Source organism: Vidua macroura, chromosome 6 (assembly GCF_024509145.1).
Source record: "Vidua macroura isolate BioBank_ID:100142 chromosome 6, ASM2450914v1, whole genome shotgun sequence".
NCBI lineage: Eukaryota > Metazoa > Chordata > Aves > Passeriformes > Viduidae > Vidua > Vidua macroura.
The window spans coordinates 56513846-56533377 of record NC_071576.1 but is presented as its reverse complement, the minus strand read 5'-3'; the positions used below and the strand labels follow the sequence as shown (position 1 = coordinate 56533377).

The 19532-nt window shown below is 59.7% G+C and overlaps 1 protein-coding gene across 1 annotated transcript; it reads left to right on the top strand.

The window, feature by feature from the left end:
- Positions 1–87: 87 nt before the first annotated feature.
- Positions 88–19153, top strand: B4GALNT4 (beta-1,4-N-acetyl-galactosaminyltransferase 4). The gene is made up of 20 exons (XM_053981395.1): positions 88–300; positions 7271–7374; positions 8954–9064; positions 9138–9233; positions 9446–9536; positions 9865–9965; positions 10270–10337; positions 10675–10753; positions 11998–12064; positions 13417–13560; positions 13730–13839; positions 14076–14176; positions 14427–14509; positions 15135–16320; positions 16428–16735; positions 16898–17051; positions 17360–17432; positions 17524–17677; positions 17892–18018; positions 18366–19153. The coding sequence occupies exons 1-20, from the start codon at positions 150–152 to the stop codon at positions 18478–18480; spliced, it is 3423 nt and encodes a 1140-aa protein (XP_053837370.1). The 5' UTR covers positions 88–149; the 3' UTR covers positions 18481–19153.
- Positions 19154–19532: the final 379 nt, after the last annotated feature.

The following is a 19532-nucleotide window of genomic DNA, read 5'->3' as shown; positions in this document are numbered from 1 at the left end:
CGCACCGAGCCCCGGCCCCACGAGCCGCAGCCGCCCCGCGGCCGGCCCGGAGCGCGCGGGCTGGACGGGCGGGGGGCCCCATGGGCCGGGGTTAGCCCGGCGGCGGCGGTGGTGGTGGTGGCGGCGGCGGGGGCGATGCGGGCGGCAGGATGCCGCGGCTCCCGGTGAAGAAGCTCCGGAAGCAGCTGAAGCTGCTGCTGCTGCTGGCGCTGCTCACCTCGGCCGCCTGGTTCACCTACCTGCACATCAGCTTGGTGCGCCAGGGCCGCGCCCTGCGCCTCCCCTTCGCCTACGGCAAAGGTACCGAGGGGGGGGGTCCCTGGCAGCGCTCGGAGCGGGGCCTCGGGGGACTTTGGGGGTCCCTAATGGGTGGTGGGTCTCCTCCGTCACTCCGGGGTACCGAAGCATCTGGGGTTTGGGGGTTCCCAGGGAGTGCCGGGGCTCCCCCCCCCGCACTGTGCTCTCAGAGCACCTGGGGTTTGGGAGTCCCCGAGGGGTTTGAGGGTCCCCCTGCCACGCTGCGGACCCGGAGCACCCCCCCTTTCCAGCGCTGCGTTTCTGTCCCGTATCAGCCGCGTTGGTTCGGGGCGAGCGGGGCCCCTCCGTGGGCTCCCGGCGTTGGACCTTCGGGAGGAGGGGACACCCAGGAGGGCCTCAAGCCGGCCGGGGCGTTCATCGTCCCCCCTCCAGCCGCTCCGTCCTCATTTTTCCACCCGCTGCCTTGGCTGAGATGACAAAGAGGCCATTTATAGGCGCTCGCCTCTCTGGAAGGGACAACCTCTTCTTTCCCATCCCTTCCCAATGTTCCCATCCTTTCCCAACCCTCCCCATCCCAACGCTTTCTCAGCCTGTACTTCTCTACTGAAAAAAACCCAAAATTCCTTTCTTCTCCCTCCCTCGGATAGCGGCTGGGATGGATTCTGGGATGCTCCGGAGGGACAGGTGCCCTGAGGCTCGGTTCGTGTCCAGTCGCTCCCGGTTTTTCCGTGGCAAATCTCCCTGGGCTGCCAGGGGACAAACACAAAGCCACTCGGAATATTTGCCGGGAGAAACTCGAGCCGTGGCGTTCTCGCTGGGACCGACCTCGCCCAGCGCGTTTTGTCCTAAAAAATGAGAAGGGGACGGGATTCAGTGCCTGTGGAGGGAGGAAAAGTCTTTCCCGAAGGGATCGGAGCGGTTCCGGAGGCTGGCAAAGCCTCTCGGCTGGAAAACCCAAAGTTTCCGAGCGGAGCAGCAGCATGATCCTGCAAAATTTTGGGCCTTATGGTAAAATCGGGATAATGCGAATGAGCGAGGCAGGAAATGAGGCTGCTGAGGGAGGGGGGGCACCGGGAGCTGCCGGTTCCCTGCGGGATCCTCCGTGCTGGGAAAGCCGCAGGGTCTGCCCGGTGTTCCCGGGGGGGTTTTCCCTGTGTTCCCACCATCATCCCGAGGCGCTTCCCCCTGGCCCCGCCGCTGGCTCGGTGCTCGGGACGGCCATGTCTGGCCTCGGCCAGGGGGAAAATGGCTTGGGATCGCTGTCCCCATCCCTGGGAATACCATGGATCGGGGTCCCCGCGGGTGTTGGGGGGTGAGCCGTGCTTTTCCTGCGGGGAGGATGCACAGGGAGGGATGTTCCCAGGTGCTGAACCTGGCAGGTGCCTATCCCTGCTCTCCCTGTGTGCCCTGCATCCCAGCCGGCCCCTGGGGATGTTCCAGGGGGAAAGCAGAGGTTTTGCTGTGGAAGGGAGGGGGTGCAATGGCTGCAAACTTGGAATGAGGGGAGCTGGGCTTTGGTGGAGAACGGGGTCTCTGGGAGGTGGGAAGAGAGAGGGGAAAGTACATTGGGTGGGGGAAATGTTGCCCCTTGCCGTGGAGAACATGGGCACCTTCCCTGGCTGAGGTGTGGAGAGGTGCGGGAATTCTCCAGGGAAAGCTGGATCCAGCTGGGATGCTCCTTGCACTGGGATTTTCCAGTGGCCACCTAAAGCCTGGGTGAAAGTATGGGAAAGGCAGGGTTCAGGTCCCACTCAGCCTTTTTGGACGTGAGGTGGTGGAACATGTTGGATGGAGGTTGGGGAAGGGTTTGGCCACGCACAGATGGACCCTCATCCTGCTGCTGCCAGAGTGGGAGAGGCAGGGAGTGTTTTAGATGGAATGGAGTGAAAAAAAAACAAAACAAAACAAACAAAAAAACTCCAAATAGGTCATAGGAAATAAATCATGTTAAGGAAAAAACCTGTTGCAAGGGTCTGGGGGAAGAGCATCACCCCAAGGGTCTGTGCATCAAAACGAGTTTGGAGATGACTTTTGGATTTGGCTACCATGAGCCAGGACCTGTCTGCCTGTGCCAAGGGTGCTGCCAGGTTAATTAACAAGAAAAAAGGTCAATTACTCATTAAACAGGATGCCAGTGAGCAGCTGGGTGCTCTGGAGGCTGCAGGTGCAGGGCATGAGGATTTTAGGTAGCTTTTGGGGCTGTAAAGTGGGGAAGACCCAGCCAGGTGGGGTTGGGAGCACAGTGGGATTATCTCAGGGCTCCCCATGTCCCCTTGGAGCATCCAGGGGCTGGGCTGGGAGCTGTGCTGGTCCCTGATAAAGCACTCCCCCCACCCTTCCTCATCTTCTGCAAGTAGATAATTACCCTTCTCTGCCTAATTGAACACACGGATTCCTCACTGGAAATAATGAGGCCGTTGTGATGCTCTCCCAGCTGGAAACCGAGCCGAGGCAATGGGGTGGAAACGGGGATGCGTCAGGTGGGAAGGGAAAGGATGAAAAAGGAAAAGAGAACTGGGAAAAAAATGACAATAAAGCCCTGAAGGTGCTTGCAGTGGGGGTGTGGGGTTTGGGGTTTGCTGGGATTTAGCATGGAGTGAGGTTTTGGGGGATTGGGGGAGCACAGGATGGGTGCTCAGGGGTGCTAAAGCCAGTTCAGGGATGAGATGGGGCTCTCTCTGCCTGCTGGACATGGCATGGCCTGGGGCACCCCTCTGCCGTGGTCCAGAGCGCTCCCAAACCCCCTGATCCCGAGGCAGCGGTGGGATGGATGCTCTGTGTCCTGTCCTTGGCTGTTTTCCCCCCAGAGACCCGTCTTTGGGGAGAGCAGGAGGGAGAAGGTTTGGGATAATGTATCCCTCTGGGATCCATCTCTGCAGATCCTTTGATTTGAATTGGGAGCCTGGAATGCTGCAGCCTGCTGTGGGGCTCATCCTTTTTGTTGGGGATGCTGGGAGCAGGTAGGGAAGGGGATGAGGAGAGCCCTTTGAAGATGAAGGGCAGTGGGATTTGGGACTGGGCTGGGAGCTGCTTTTTCTTCTGCTGGCATCACCCCACTCTCCTATCCCTGCTGGGAAAGGCTGGTTTCCCTGGGTGGACCCATGTGGGGTCCCAGTGCCAGGGAAAGCAGGTCCCATCCCTGCTGCTGAAAGGAAAGTTTGGAGCTGGGGGAATGGGCTGGTTTGGGTGTCACTGGGCTCCTTTTTCCACATGGGAATCCCTTCCCAGACTGCCCCAGGCTCCATTCCCTGCTCCTCTGAGGTGCCCAATGGGAAACATTTGGCAACTGACTGGTTTGGGTTTTTTAAAGGCAAAAATGTGACTCTTCAGAGGCACGAGTGGCTTTGAGCCACCCCAGGGTGGCACCTGCCCCCAGCCTGGCTGTGACCCAGTCCCCTTAGCATCCAGAAGGTCCCTAGAAGCCAGGGGAGGTGAGGGATGGCTTTTCCCAAGCACCAGGAGCTCTTTGCATTGGTGTTTGGAATCTTTATCCTTCCCAACACTGCCCTGGATCTCCCCTCCGTCCCTTCCCTGTGCCTGCAGCTGGGGCTCTCCAGAGCTGCTCCTTGGGAAGGGCTGAGCAGCCCCCTGGGGTGCCAGTGGCCTTGGCACTGGCAGGACACAGGGATTTTGACTGGATGAGGAGCCAGGGGGGAGCCAGCTGCTGGAAGAGGCTGGGAAGCTGGATCTGGGATGGTGACCCCACAGGCAGTGCAGCGCTCAGAGGCTGGAATGTTTCTGGGGTGAAATGCACCCTAAAATTCCCAGCATTTCACGGTGACCTTCTCCAGAGGCCGCATCCCAAGAAGCCAAATCTTTGTGCTGAGGGCTGTGAGTTGAGCATCATCCCTGTTGGGATGGAGCAGGGTCTCGTGGGAGCTGCTCCAGCTCTCTTTGGGGCTGGAGCAGGTGGGACTGAGGGGTATTGGTTGCACAGTGAGGGAAATGCAGGAAGTCTGGGAGCTGTCCAGTCCCGGGAGGGATTTCAGATGCTGATTATGAGCATGGAAGTGTCGGAGCTGCCTCTCCTGGTGGGTGTTTGTCAGCTGGAGTGGCCTCATGGCAGCTCCATCACCAGCCAGAGTGATTCCGCATCGATTTCCATGGCTCCAGCTGAGAGGGCTGCCACGGAGTGGGAAAACAGCAGCAAAGGAATGGAGGAGGCAGCAAAAATCCCCCTCGCTCCTCCAGTTCCCTCAGCAAGGCAATGACAGGTGCCAGCAGGCAGCAGTGCCCGAGGGAGGCAGGGCAGGGGTGTCCAGGGACTGGTCCTGTGTCCCCATGGTGGTCACAAACCCCATTCCCCTGGCCCCATTGGTGCCACCAGCTGTCACCCACCCCGTGCCACCACCCTCTCTCTGGGTGTTGTGGCTGGGATTTCTGTCCCCTGTTTCTGTGGCACTGACAGGGGGATTTGTGGTATTGATCCCTTTCTGGCTAGCTATAATTACTTAACACCTCATTAGGAGGCTTCTGCAGGGATGAGGGGGAAAATTTGGGAATGGAACCTCTGGGTTTAAGGAAGGCGCCGCAACCACCTCTGCTGCAGCTGTGTCAGGGTTTAAATGTCACCTCCCCGCCTCCACATCATAGGGCTTGGAAAAGGGCCAGGAGAAACCCCGGCATGGAAGAAAAGGGCTGTGTTTGGAGCTGGGCAGGAGGAGGCGGGGGGGGTGGTGTGAAAGGCTCTCTGTGCTTCCCAGCGGAGTTACAGGGCCGGGATAATGGGATACGCTTCTCCCATGGGAGGCATTGCTCTGTGCCCTGCCTGGGTCCCTCGTATCCCTGGCCTCCTCCCCAGGATGAGGATCCTGGCTCCCTGTCTGGAGGCTGCTGTGACTCAGAGCTGCTTTGTGCCATGGTTTGTGCTTCCTGCGCCCTCCTTGCTGCTCCCAAAGCATCAGCGTCACTCCAGGGAAGAGCTTTTAGTGCTTCCATCCCTTTCCTGAGCATCCCCATCCCACAGGCAATGGTCCCTGCTTGTCCTCAGACCTTCCTCTATCCCTGTCCTGCCCTCTCTGGTCCTTGAGAGAGGCTGCCTGAGGGAATGGACACAGCAGTGCTGCTCTGCATCCCGGTGGGATGCTGGGAGGGGCTCGAATCCTTCTTCCTCCTCTTCTTCTCCTACCCCTGAGCTGCTCCTCCTGCAGGGCTGTGGTTGGGACCAAAGGAACTCGGGATTTTTGGGAGCAGTAATGTTTATTGGCACAAGGCAGTGCCCTTCCTTACCCTTTTTCCCCATGGCACTGGTTCCCAGGTCCCCACAGCCTGACCAGAAGCCACTTTCCAATATTTAAATTGTCAGGGAATTGCATGGAAGCCCAGAAGCCTTTTCTGGAGCATTGCTGGTGCTTTTGCCCCTCCCTGGATGTGGGAGCCCTTCGGAAGGGATGGGGAGCAAGCAGGGGCTTTATGACCTGAGAGCTCCAAGAATGAGCCTGCCCAGCTTGGATTAACTCCTGTTTTTTACCCACTTTATATCAAATAATCTCCCACCAGTTCACAGCCCTGACATGGAGGAGGGTGAAGCAGGATGACCACATCCAGCTATCCCTGTGGATGCAGCCAGGGATGCTGCTGGCTCAGGTTGCCCTCCAGGGAATTTGTCTGTGGCAAATCCCACAGGATCCCACGGGAGGCAGGTTGATCTCCTCCAAGGCGGGGAGACCGAGCGGGTACCACAGAGCCACTCCCACCTCCCAGCCCTGGGCAGGTCCCCTGGGAGCGCTGAGCTCCTCGTGGCCGCGATGGATGCTCAGATCAGTGCGGTGGGAATGCCGCTGTCCCTGTGTGCCGCGCTGGCTCTCGTCCCGCGGCTCCCCATCACCCTCCTGCCGAGGGAAGAGGGATGGCTGCGGGAATGAGGCTGGGCGAGGGGAGGGAGCAGCCTGGGGAGCTGCCAGGGGCGAGCTGGGGCTGCCAGGGGCTGAAGAATGGCTGAGAGCAGAAGAAGGGGCTTTAGAGCTTAATTTCCTGTCCCTGCCGTGGGGATGGGATTTGTGCTGCCATCTCCAAGGAGACGCCGGCTGCGCGGCCGCTGGAATACTAATGGTGTGGGAGGCGTGTGGCGGGGGGCTCCGGGCACCCCGAGCCCCTCCCTCGCTCTGGCAGTCGCTGAGGCTGTTCCATTTTGGGGAGTGGGAGCCCCCAGGACTAGCTGGTGGTGGGAAGGAGGGTGTGGAGGGACAGGGATGTCTTTCTGTACCCTTGGAAGTGGGTCCGTGACCCCTTTCCCGCAATTCCCATGGTGGGGGGGGGGGTGGTCACTGTTTGGCGCACCCTCGTTGCCACGTGGGGGTGGCTGGTTTTTGGGGAGCCACAGGTGTTTGTGGAGGTGGCTCTTGGACACCCACCTCTCCAAGCATTGCCTTGAGCTTCCCTTGACTCTGGATTGAACTGTGGATCCCCCTGGGTTTTGGGGATGGCAGAAAAAGAGGATGTCCCCCCACAAAGTAACATTTTCCAAGCCTGTACTGTTCTTTTAGGGGAAGTGGGGGTAATTTAAAATTCCCTACCCAAGGAAAAGGAGCTGCAGAGGGGAGTCAAAAGTTGGGGATAATTAGCTCAGCACAGTAACTGAACTGATAGGTCTGGGAGCAAGGTTTTGATGTGAGTGTGATTTTGAAGAGGGACATGGTTTGAGGGGATGATATCTGGGAGGGTTTGGGGCTGGTGTGCTCTTGGTAGAGCTTCAGGAGAGCTGGGATTTGGAGGGGCAGGAAGCAGGGATGCATCCCTGAGGATGGAAGGGGAGCAAGACCCCCAACAGCTTATCCCAGCATCTCTTATGTAAAGGGCTGGGAGCTGTGGGGTGTAATTAAACCTGCTACTGACGAGCTGCTGCAAAGCTGCTTAGTGGAAATGGAATGAGGGGAATTGCAGCCAGGGTCCCCCCATGTCCCTGTCCCCCAGTGCCAGCACCTCCCCTTCCCAGTGCCGGGGAGAGGGGTGTCCCCAGAAGAGGTGCTAGAGTGGGGGGCTGTGGTGTGACCCCCCTCTGCTCCCCTGGCAGATGGAGAGAGGCCGGGGGAGGTGACAGATCCTGGGAGGCGGCCGGCGGCGGCGCGGCGTGGGAAAGCCGAGGATTCCAGCGAGAGCCATGAGGAAGATCCGATGGTAACGGGGCGGGAAGGGGCCTGTGGAGGTCACTGCTCTCAGAGCAGAGTGCTCCAAGTCTTGTCCAGAGAGGGCATCCAAGGATTTGGGGGGTACATCAGAACCTCTGCTTCTGCCCAGCCGCCCTGACAGTGGATAAACCCTCCCATATCCCATTGAAATTGGGTGGGATATCCCCCCCAATATCCCACACCATGCTCCATGTGCCCTGTCACAGCTTCCCTGGGAAGGACCCAGCTTCATCTGCTCTGCAGTTCCTGCTTTTCTGGGCAAAGCCACCTGCTCTTGTGTGTCCTGCTCTGTCCTGGAGTGGAGAGCCACTGCACCCCAGGTGGAGCCTCCAAGCAGGAGGCACTTGGAATTGTAGCCACTAGGGCACCCTGCTGTGCCCTGTCCAGCAGGTCACCAAGGCCCTGTTGAAGGCCCTGCTGTCCCTGTCCAACCTGTTGTCACCAAGAGGCCTCATAGCAGGGCAGCCAGGTGGGGTGGCAGGAGGGGGAAGCCACAGGGTATTCCCTGCCTTATCCCAACAGTGGGTCATCCTCAGAAATAAGGGACAGATGGACAAAGGAGGAACCTCAGGTGCCCAGAGGAGGCACAGGCTGGTAAGGACAGAGGGCACAGCAGGAATTGCATCCTGGCTTTTCCTGGCAGGAAGGAGAATCCTTTCAGTGAGCCTGGCACAAAACCCTCCCTCGTGAGGTCTTCCAAGGGCACTGCTCCCTCCTCCAGGGCTCTAATGAGTTTATTTAGGCAGTTTGCTAATTATTTCCCTGGCCCTGTGCATCCAAATGGGCTGTGCTGTGGTGACAGTGCTGTGCCTGCCGTGGGGGGTGGAGGAGGAGGGGGATGATGCTTTGGGGAAGCTGAGGAAGAGGGGAATGCTCTGGAGGGACCCCAGAAGTACCTGGCTCTTCCTTATCACCCATCAGCAAGCTGGAGGCAGGTAAATGCTTACTTAATCTCTAATTTACGAGATACAAGCAATGGGATTAACCTAATCCCCTTTAAAGGAAGAGGGAGCGTGGAGAGGCATCCTGCTGCCTTTGTTCAGGATGTAGAGATCACCTTTGTGCTTTTAGAAAGAGACCCCAAAATTCCAGCAGCCCCCAAGACTGGCCAAACATTTTGGATGAACAGAAAACTCCAAACTGTTTTGGAGCAGTTTTGGCAGAGGAAGGGAAACAAGTTTAGCTGGAACATTTTGAAACTGCTGCCTGGGACACCTTGCCAATATTTTTGTGCCTCCTCCTGCTTTCCTTTGCCGTGAGCCGTGAAATCTTTCGCCTTGGTTTGGCAATGCTCAAAATGAGGTGTTTAGATCGTGGAATCCTGGAATGGCTTGGGTTGGAAGGGATCTTAATGGCTATCCAGTTCCAGCCCCTGCCATGGGTAAGGAAACCTCCTGCTAGCCCAGGTTGCTCTGAGCCCTGTCCAGCCTGGCTTTGAACTTTTCCAGGGATGGGACAGCCACAGCTTCTCTGGGCAGCCTGTGCCAGGGATGCACAGAGACATCCCACAAGCACAGGATGTGCTGGCCCTGATCACCCATGCCATCTCTCCCTCTGTGCCTCTACAGAGCGACGGGCAGGACGTGGATGGCTGGTTTTCCAGAGGCCAGCGTTCCAACCGAGCCAGCGCCCACCCCAAACTCAACCTGACCAAGCAGGCCTTGCCCTGGCATGAGCAGGTGGGTGTGGGCAGCAGTCTGGGAGGGGATGGAGGAGGAGGAGCCCCACTCAGCTCCCTCTCTTCTCCCACAGTACAAAGGGAAGGCAAACCTGCACGTCTTCGAGGACTGGTGTGGCGGGGCCGTGAGGCACCTGAGGAAGAACCTCCACTTCCCGCTCTTCCCCCACGTGAGTCCCGGGACCAGTGCTCAGGAGTTGGTGGGAGGGTCCACCCGTCCCTCCCTGGGTCTCCACTGCTCCTCAGGACCTTGGCTTGCAGGGTTTGGCTTGGGGAGGTGATTCCCATCTGGAGGAGAGGCGGGTGGTGATGGGGCTCCCTCTGTGGCTGTGGGAGCCTGGGATAACATGGAGGAGGTGATCCACGCCCGTCTCCTCGGCAGACCCGCACCACGGTGAAGAAGCTGGCTGTGTCTCCCAAGTGGAAGAACTATGGGCTGAGGATTTTTGGCTACATCCATCCCTTCAAGGATGGTGAGTGACGGAGCATGGCCTTTTCCCCCACGCAGCAACATGGAGACGCTGTGTCCTTCCCCTTCCTGGCCACAGGAGGACAGAAAGGTTTTTGGAGATGGTCCCCAAATCCTGGCTCCTGGGCAGGAGGGCCCTTCTGCAGCAAAGCCCCTTTTTCCTGTAGTTTTGAAGGGAAGCAAAGCCCTGATCCCATCCAGGACAGAGTCATGACATGAGGTCTGGGGTGGCCCCATCCCTGTTCCCATCTCACCATGAGGCAGCGGGACCGAGCCCACACCACCAGGGTCCCTGTGTCCCTCGTGGTGACCCTCTCCATGGCTCTCTGCAGGGGATTTCCAGTTTTCCGTGGCATCAGATGACAACTCAGAGTTCTGGCTCAGCTCCGATGACAGTCCCTCCAATTCCCGACTGGCCGCATTTGTGGGCAAGGTATGGCAATACCTCTGCATTGCCCTGCTCCAGGGGGAAGGATCCTTGCGTGGCTGTGCTGGGGGCAGCTCTCCTGCCTCTCTGCTCCTTTGGGAATGCCAGGCTGTTTCAGCCTGCTCCCATCCCTTGCCAGGCCTGGCTTGGCTTCCAGAGGAGCCCCTTGGTCCCTTCTTGGTTGGAGCTGCCGAAGACCAGGAGATTTAATACTTATTCCCAGATTTTCTTGGGGTTAATTCCTGTAATGGGAAGCTGGTGGGCTTTGATGTGGTGTCCTGCTGCTCTCATGCTCCTCCTTTCTTCCCAGCTGGGCACCGAGTGGACGGCGCCGGGAGAGTTCACCAAGTTCAGCTCCCAGGTCTCCAAGCCCCTGCGGTGAGTGTCTCCGTGGGGACCATCCCATGGGGATGGAGTCTGGGACACCCACTTGCTGCCTCTGACCTCCCTGGGCCGTGGTCCTTTCCCAAAAGGCACCTGGGGCTGGGCTGGACCCCAGATCCATGGTTTGAAAGGGCAGGTGACGAGGTGGGGATGGGGATGTCACAATCTCCCCCCAGTCCCATAAAAGCCCTCAGCAGTGGGATGGGGGAGCAGACACCTTCCTCAGCTCCATGTCTCCTTGCCTCAGGAAGGTTTTACCCACCTGTGGGCAGGAAGGGAAGCTTTCCCAGGCTGGCCCTGGGCTCTGACAGCTGTGTCCCCTCCCCTGCAGCCTCATGTCCTCCCGACGTTACTACTTTGAGGTGCTCCACAAGCAGGATGACCGAGGCTCAGACCACGTGGAAGTTGGGGTGAGTAAACGCCCACCCTCCATGCCAGGCTCCTTCCAGGACCAGAGAGCCAGTGCCAGGGATTTTCTCATGTGTGTCCCACAAGGGCTTTATCCTGGAGCAAAGCCAGGTTTCCCCCTCCAAGGTTGCCGGTGGGGACAAGTCAGTGTCACTGTTTCCCTGGTCATTCCAGCACTGGGACTCATGGAGTGCTGTTCTACTTTCCTGCTGGTGGTCTTTGGGCAGCTGAAAGCCCTGCTTTGGACTCCCATGGGCAAGAAGAGCCCAGACAGGCAGGTCCCACCTTGCTGGCTGCAGCCCAGCAGTGGGAGAGAGGTGGCCGAGGTGATTGAGCAATTCTCTGTTTTCTTCTTTTTCCCCCTTGGAATTACCATGGGTTTCGAATCTGAACTTGCCTGCCCTGGCAGCACAGCCCTGGCAAAGCCTGGAGCATGTGTCAGGGGCTCAGGCTGGCTGAGGGGAAGATGTTGGCTCGTTAGCAAAGGTTTCCTTTCTCCCAAGAACTCATTAATCACTGGAATCAAACTGGTGCCAGCAAAGCATCAGGGAGGCAGGCAGGCAGGCAGCACCCCTTCCTCGCTGGCTGCCTCCCTCCCTCCCTCCTCCCCATCCCCTCTATCCCGATAAGATCTGCATTTCTTTGGGCAAAAACAAATAGTGGGGAAAACAAATAGATGGGGGAGATGTTTCTGAGATGGGATGTTTTTGCTGGAGGGAGGCAGCTGAAGCCTTTCAGCCGTGCAGAAAAACCTCTCAGCTGTGCAGGGAGAGACAACAACAACATCCACAACAAAAGCAGGACCCTGATGTGTCTCGCCCCGGGGGCATTGAAGGGCTTGTCCCGACAAAGGCTCCAGACTGGCTTTTAAAATGCTGGAGTTAAATCAGGGCAGGCAGCTCTGGAGACCCTCTTAAATCAAGGCAAACACTTCTTTATAAAGCACTGGAGTGAGGAAAGGAGCCCTTTGGTCACAGGACTTGTGACAGTCCCAGAGGGAACCAGCATGAGCCTGTATCCTACCCACAGCAGCCTTTTCCTCTCCAACCCTGCAGGGATCCCTGCTAATCCCAAACCCTGCAGGAAATGGGGCAGGATCAGCCCTCTCTCTTGCTCTTCTTCTGCAGGGAAGTTTCTGGGAGCTGTGGACAGGGAGGACCCATCCTGGGGTGCTGGGGTTGGGCAGCTGCATCCTGACCCCTGCCACCCCCCTGTTCACTTGCCATCTCCTTTTATTTTTTCCCAGTGGCGAGTTTTCCTCCCTAGCCTGAAGTTTGAGGTGATTGACTCCGCCTACATCTCCCTGTACACAGGTAAGGGTCAGGTGCCTCCTGCAGCCACAGCCAGCAGGCTCTCCAGGGGTGGCATGTGCTGGGAGAGATGAGAAAGAAAGCAGAACCTGGGAAATTGGGTCCTGGGGGCACATCTCAGCCTCTGAATCCCCCACTGGATTTCTGCCTGGTGTAGGGAAGGATGCAGGGGCTGCAGTGGGTAGGAGTGATGCTGGGAGCAAGAAGAGATGCTGCTAAAAATGGGATGTGGAGTCAACACACCATGGAAGCACAGCTCTGCTGGTGCTCCAGCCTCGTCCTGCCTGCCAAGACCCCTCTGGCTCCAGGGCCTGGCCCTGAGTTACGAGGAGCTGTCGTGGAAGCGGGGATGGATGGCACAAGGTTTAATTAAATCTATAGATCTTCTGCTTCCTGCCCCTGCCCTGGCAGCAGGAAAGGCCTTGATGGATGGGTCCTGCCCTGGCGCTCCACACGGAGCGGGAGCAGCCATCATTCCTGCTCTGGGAGGTGTCGATAAGGAGGAGGGGGCAGGCAGCAGGCAGGATCCGTGGGGAGAAGAGGGATGAGGGGTGCCAGTGCTGCTGATGCAGGTGCCCATGAGATGGATGATGTGCAGATAAATCCCTGTCCCTCAGCACTGGCTCTTCCTGCTTCTCCTTCCTGCTTCCCAGCTCCCTCAGACCCAGCAGCACCCTGTGGCAAAGCCATGTCACCCCTGGGGAGCCCATTCCTGCTGGGTGCTGCCAACAGAGCTCCTTCCTGCCTTCCTTCTTTCCATCCTTCCTTCCTCCTTCTGGACTTTTCCAGGGGCTTCAGCCTAACCCCAGCCAGCTGCAGGGACACATTTGGGAAGCCTTTCCCTGCCACAAGAAGAAGAATTTGGGGCTTGGGAAGGGGGATCCTGCTTCCCTGTGGCTCTGCAGCAGGGAAGGGAGCACCCATGGGAGGCAGCTTGGAGCATGGCCGAGGTGACGGGAGCAGGGTGACCTCCTGTGGGAGCCTGGGGGCTGGTTGGTGGCCAAGGGTGACACATGCCACCCTCATCCCTGGGTAGGAGACAAACCAGCTTGTGTTGCAGGTACCTGCAGGAAGGACATCCAAGGTTTAACCCCTGTGTGTCCTTGGGCGTTACAGCCCTGAGCATCCCCTCGTTTTAGAGGCTGTGGTAATTGGAGCAGGAGGCCTGGCTGGGATCAGCTGTGCCCTCATCCTCATTAGTGGATGCAATAATCATGAGGCTGATTAGTCACAGGGTCTCAGAGATGGCTGGGAGGGCAACATTGCCTTCCCCAGCAGCAGGAGGGATTGGGAAAGGCCCCCTTGGAGGAGGCTCCCGGTGTGCCCGGGGGGTTCAGCCTGGCCCTGTCCCGCAGATGAGTCATCCCTGAAGATGAACCACGTGGAGCACATCCCACAGACCTTGGCCAGCCACAGCGGGAGCCACCTCTGGGAGGCCCAGCAGGACGAGCACGGGGCCGACATGCTCAAGGCCGACCCCAGGGACACGTTCTTCCTCAGTAAGTGCCTGAGGATGCATCCACGCTGATCCCTAGTGGGCTTTGGGGGAGGAAAAAGGCTGCTGTGGGCACCTGGATAATCCCTGCCACCCTCTGCCCATGTCTTGAGTGGAGGCTTCTCTGCTGGGGTCTGTGGGAACACGTTGGGATGCTTTGGGCTTCTCCACAGCCCCTGCCATCGAGGCGTCCCGCGTGGAGAACGTGCTGGTGCCCTGTGCCTACAGCCCCACCTACGTGGTGAAGGATTTCCCCATCGCCCGCTACCAGGGCCTGCAGTTTGTAAGTGACTCCCTGGGGACAGGGCCACGCTCCCACAGGGACATGGCAGGGATGTTCCCCAGGTAAAATCCAGCAGGAAGCATCCCTTGCTGGAGGGTCGGGCTGAGCTTGCACGGCTCAGCCTGAGAGGGTTGGGGTTAAATCCCTGTGTTTGAGGTGCTGGAGGTCACTTTGGTGTTGGTGGTGGCCTTAGGTCCACAGCTCCTTGGCGTGACATGGCACCGTTTACCTGCCAGGTCTACCTCTCGTTCGTGTATCCCAACGATTTCACACGCCTCACTCACATGGAGACGGAGAACAAGTGCTTCTACAGGGAGTCCCCCCTCTACCTGGAAAAGTAGGTACTGGGGGCTGGGATTTTGGGGTGCTGCGCAGAGGGGGCTGATGTCAGCAGTGCTGAAATGATGCATCCTCAGCCACGTGTCCCTGTCCCCCATGGAAGGGCCACCCCAGGCTGGCTCTCTCCCCATCTCCCAGGCATGCAGCAGCTTGAGGGCTGGCAGTGCCCCTGGATTTGGGAACCTCCCTGCACACATCCCCTCGCACCTCCCTTCTTCCGGGCCCTCACCCTCCCTCTCCATCCCCAGGTTTGGGTTCTACAAGTACATGAAGATGGATGAGGAGGAGGAGGATCCGCGGCAGCGAGCGTTTCTCTTCCTTGGCCCTGACAGTGAGTCACCGGCATCGCTGGGTGCGGGGCCGAGCTCCCGGCATCCTCGCTGCTGGCAGCTCATCCCCTCGGAGCTGTGGCTCATTGGGATGACTCCAGTGGTGCCAGAGGCTGCAGGAGGGCTGGGCTGTGCAGAGCAGCATCCCTCAGAGCACCCCTCCAAGCATTCTGCTTGGCATGACAACAGGGCATGGGGTGTGGGAAGCAGGACACTGGATTGGGATTTGCTCTCCCTCCAACATCTGTTAGGTTGGCCTCGGCAGTGGGCATCAGGAACCAGACCCAGTGTGGAGTCTGGGGATGTCCATGGAGCCTGGGAGTGCTCCTGGGGAACCAGAGGCTGTTCAGAGCTTGCCTTGGTCGATTTGCAGCTTGGCAAAGCCCTGGCAGGTCGGGTCTGTTCCTGGATGGAGTGGGATTGGTGCTGAAATTTGAGGTGGGGATAAGTGGCAGCAACTGGAGCTGCCAGCCCTGTGCGGGTATCCCTGTGTGGGCATCCCCTGGTGCCCCAGAGCCCCAGCTCTGCTCCCTCACCTCAGCCACTCACAGGTTCCTCTCCTGCTGTGATCAGGCTCTGCCTCCTCGTCTTGGCCTCAGGGTATTAATCTCTGCCTTCGCTGCCTAGATTTCCTGGAGGATGAGGAGGAGGAAGAGGAAGGAGTGAACAGCCCTGAGCCCACAGATGCCCCTCCTGAGGCCAAGGAGCAGAGCTTTGGGCCGGCACCCAGAGCCAAAGGGAAGGATCCTGTGCCTCTCACCGGGGATTACGGAGATGACCTGGACTCTTACAGCTTCCGCCGGAAGCGGGGCCGGGTGCAGGCCGAGGTGGGCACCCCCGGGCAGCTGGGGGCGTGGGGCACATCCAGCCCACCGGCCGCTCTCCAGGGGGATCCCGCGCCGGAGTGGGGCCCGGGCCGGGCGCTCCGTTGGCTGCCCCAGGACGAGGGCGAGGAGGATGAGCTGGGGCTGCCGGGGTCTCCAAAGCACCTGGGCCTCCAGCCCCACCTCTCCGTGCCCATCTTTGGTGGCAAAGCCAAAACGCCGGGTCCTGGCAGGTCAGCAGCTCCCAGCGAGGACAAGAAGCCCCGGAAAACCCAGGAGAAGGTCTACGTGACCCGGCTGCAGCCCAGGAAGCGCAAAGCCCCAGCCCAGGAGCCGGCCTTCCCCGGCATTTTCCTGTATCCAAAGCCTGTGAAGAGAGTCCATCTCCGCTCCAGGACCCCGCAGAAGCATCCCATCGCCCCCAGCAAGCTCCGGGCCGTCCCCGGCCGCCGCAGCCCCTGGCTCCTGAGCAACATCTCCAAGGAGAGGGACCCTGCCAGGCGGAAGAGTGGCAGGAGGTGGGACCGGCCGCCCAAGCAGCGGGTGCTGCCCAGCCTCCTCGCCCTGGGCACTGAGGGACTCTTCAGCCATGAGGACACGACCCCTCCTCCGGGCAGGACAGCAGCCACTGCTGACTACAACTCATCCGAGGCCACCCGCTCCGAGGGAACGAGGGTGACATCCTTTCTGAAGGTGTCGGAAACAACGGCGTCACAGCAGGAGGAGGGAAAGGGCCAGGAGGAGGAGGAGGATGAGGAGGAAGAGGTGTCGGACTATTCCTATGAGGTGGGGGAGCTGCAGCAGGGCTGGCTGGAGGACTCCATCAACTGGCAGCGGACGTTCAGCGTCAGCTCCGTGGACTTCGAGCTGCTGCGCTCCGACTGGAACGACCTGCGCTGCAACGTGTCGGGAAACCTGCAGCTGGGCGAGAGCGAGGTGGTGGACGTGGTGGCCCAGTACATGGAGAGGCTCAACGAGAAGAACGGGGGGTACGGAGGGAGTGGGACACCGGCGGGAATTCAGGGGGTTGAGTCCTGGATCGTGGGAAGCAGAGCTCAGGATGACGTCGATTTCAAGGCTTCTCTTTTCCCGGCAGGATCTACACCCTCCTGAGGATCATCAACGTGGAGAAGCGGCGGGATACGGCGCGGGGGAACCGGTACCTGCTGGAGCTGGAGCTGGCGGAGCGGGGCCAGCGCAGGGTGCGGCTCTCCGAGTACGTCTACGTCCTCCTGCACCAGGGCAAGCAGGACGACAGCGCTGAGGCCAACCCCGACGGGCTGGCCCTGGGGGCCACCGAGCCCCACCCCAGTGCCTGGAGCATCCTCTATGGAAAATCTGTCCTATGCCAGCCACTGCGGCTCAGCTGGAGGCAGGACGTCATGGTGCACTTCGTGGTGCCGGGTAGGTGACAGCAGGACGTGGCTCTGGCTCTCCGAGGTCTGTGCTGCTCCCTCAGCATCCTGCAGCGGGATGAGGGTGTCACCTCTCTCAGAAGGGGTTGGTTTGGCTGGGGGGAGGTGCTGTGGGTCCCCCCTGTGAGCCTGAGGGACGTGTTTCTGGCAGTGAAGAACCAGGCCCGCTGGGTGCAGCAGTTCATCTCGGACATGGCCGGCCTCTACGGGGCCACGGGGGACGCCAACTTCAACGTCATCCTGGTGGACTTTGACAGCGAGGACATGGATGTGGAGAAGGCCCTGCGGGATGCCTGGCTGCCCCGGTAACTCCCAGCCTGCAGCTCTGGGGTCTGGGGGGCTCCCGGCGGTGGGACAGGTGCTCACACAACCTGCTGCTCCTTCCCCACCTGCACAGTTCCTGCCTCGCTGCCCCTCCCTCCTCCTTTTTGGGTGATTAAACTACTTTTCCATGTGGATTTGGGGGTGCAGAAACTTGACTCTATGGGGGGACCCTCATCTTGAGCTGTAGCACCTGGGCCTTCCTCAGAGGGCATCTTTCCCCATGCGGTGTCCCCTCCTGGCTGTGTCCCTGTCTGTCCCCAGTGCTACCTGCCCTGTCCTCTCTCCCCAGGTTCCAATACCTGCGGCGCACGGGGAATTTTGAGCGCTCTGCCGGGCTCCAGGCCGGTGTGGACATGGTGGAGGTGAGTGGGGACAGGGACCAGCTCTGGCTGTGGCTTCTCTCCTGGGGCTCTTCCTCTCTGATTCCCCTGACCCGTGTCTGTCCCCTCCCAGGACGAGCACAGCATCGTGTTCCTGTGCGACCTGCACATCCATTTCCCTGACAACATCCTGGACAGCATCCGGAAGCACTGCGTGGAGGGGAAGCTGGCCTACGCTCCCATCGTCATGAGGCTGAGCTGTGGCAGCTCCCCCCGGGAGCCCAACGGTGAGCAGGGACCTCTTTCCAGCTGGGAACACCCCAAAACCAGGCCATCACCTGGTGCACCTCTGCAGGAGGTGGCATGGATGGGGATGGACACGTGCTGGGGGTTGGGATGGGGAATCCCTGTGGCTCCCAGGTGGTGGGGAGAGCACAGAGGGGATGAGATGGGCATTTGGGGGTCCCCCCACCCCTCACCTCATTGGTCCCCCTGCTCCAGGCTACTGGGAGGTCAATGGCTTCGGCCTCTTCGGCATCTACAAGTCGGACTTTGACCGCGTGGGAGGGATGAACACGGAGGAATTCCGGGACCGCTGGGGCGGGGAGGATTGGGAGCTCCTGGACAGGTGAGCCGGGGGTCCTGCAGCCCGTAAACCCCCCAGGAGCAGGGTCAGCCACATGGTTTTGGGCACATCCATCAAGCTGGCTGGGGGCTGGATGATGGGGCGGTGAAGGGGAAAACTTCCCTTTGGGAAGGCCAAGTCCATTTGTCCACCCATCTGGAGCTTTGTCCCTCTGTCCATCCATCTCTTGAGCCCCATCCTTTCCTTCCTCCATCCCCTGAGCCCTGTCCCTTTATTCCTCCGTCCCTTGAGCCCCATCCTTCTTTCCTCCGTCTGCAGGAAGCCCTCTCCTTCCATCCCTGACCCTTGTCCATCCCTCCATCCCCTGAGCCCTTTCCCTCCATCCGCAGGGTGCTCCAGAGCGGGCTGGAGGTGGAGCGCTTGCGCCTCAGGAACTTTTACCACTACTACCACTCCAAGCGTGGCATGTGGAACACCCGCAGCAAGAAGCCCTCCAAGGACTAGTGCCCGAGCCCGGCCCCTAGCCACCGACCCCTGGCACCTGCCTGTCCCCCACCACCACGGTCACCGTGCCACCACGGGGGGCACCCAACACCCGCCGCGGTTTTCCTGGGGAGGGGGAGCGGGTTGGGTGGTGGTGGTTTTGTTCTCAAGGGTCTAATTTAGTCAGCAATGAATTCATTAACTCCTTAGTGCCGGTGGGTCCCGGGGGCTTTGCTGGGTCCTGGAGGGCTGTTCCAGGCTGGGGACACCGGAGGTGGAATTGTGGCATCAGGATCTCTTTGCAGCCCCTTTCCTGCGTTGCCCTTCCCTAAAATACCCAGTACCTTGTCCTGGTGTCAGGCTGGAGAGCTGAGCTTTGGGGAGGGGCTAAGAACCCACTGGGGCTGCCCAAAGCCTCCTGTTCCCCTTCCAGGACCCATGAAGGGAAGGGGGGGTCTGGCACTCGGGTCACGCTGTGGGTGGGGGGCAGAGCCCTGAGGCTGGCACTGCCCGTGCTGGGGGGGGCTGGGCTGGGGGGGGACAGGCAGAGCCTGGAGCAGGTACGGGCAGATGACATTTCCAAGCTAATTTCTGTGAAATTATGAGGTAGGAAGCTGTTTTCAGGAAGTTTTTGTCTGTTTGGTTTGGTTTTTTTTTTATTCTTAAAAAATTAAAATCAATGTCTTGGCTGAGATTTCCCTCTTCTCCATCACCTCCACACCTGGACAGGGATGCAGGGCAGGGGAGCCAAGTTGGCCTTTGTGCCCTGGTCTCCGAGGGTCCCCTCTCTGTGGTGGGAGTGGGCAGCAGCGTTCCGTGCTGTTTCCATGCAGGGAGGAGGAGGAGGCAGCACCCTGTTTGATGCCCGGCCACACGCCTGGGCTTGCTGAGCCTCCGCCCCACACCTGGGCTCCACCCAGCTCCAGGGGGGGCTGCCCTGGTTCCCTGTGATCCTGCATGTCCTGGCACACTTGTCCCTGCCCACCCCTGTCCCAGCCCTGTGCTGGTGCTTCCCCTCACCTGTGTCTGTTTGTGGTGGGTGTCTTGAGGGTTGTGTCATGTCCCACCTGCCA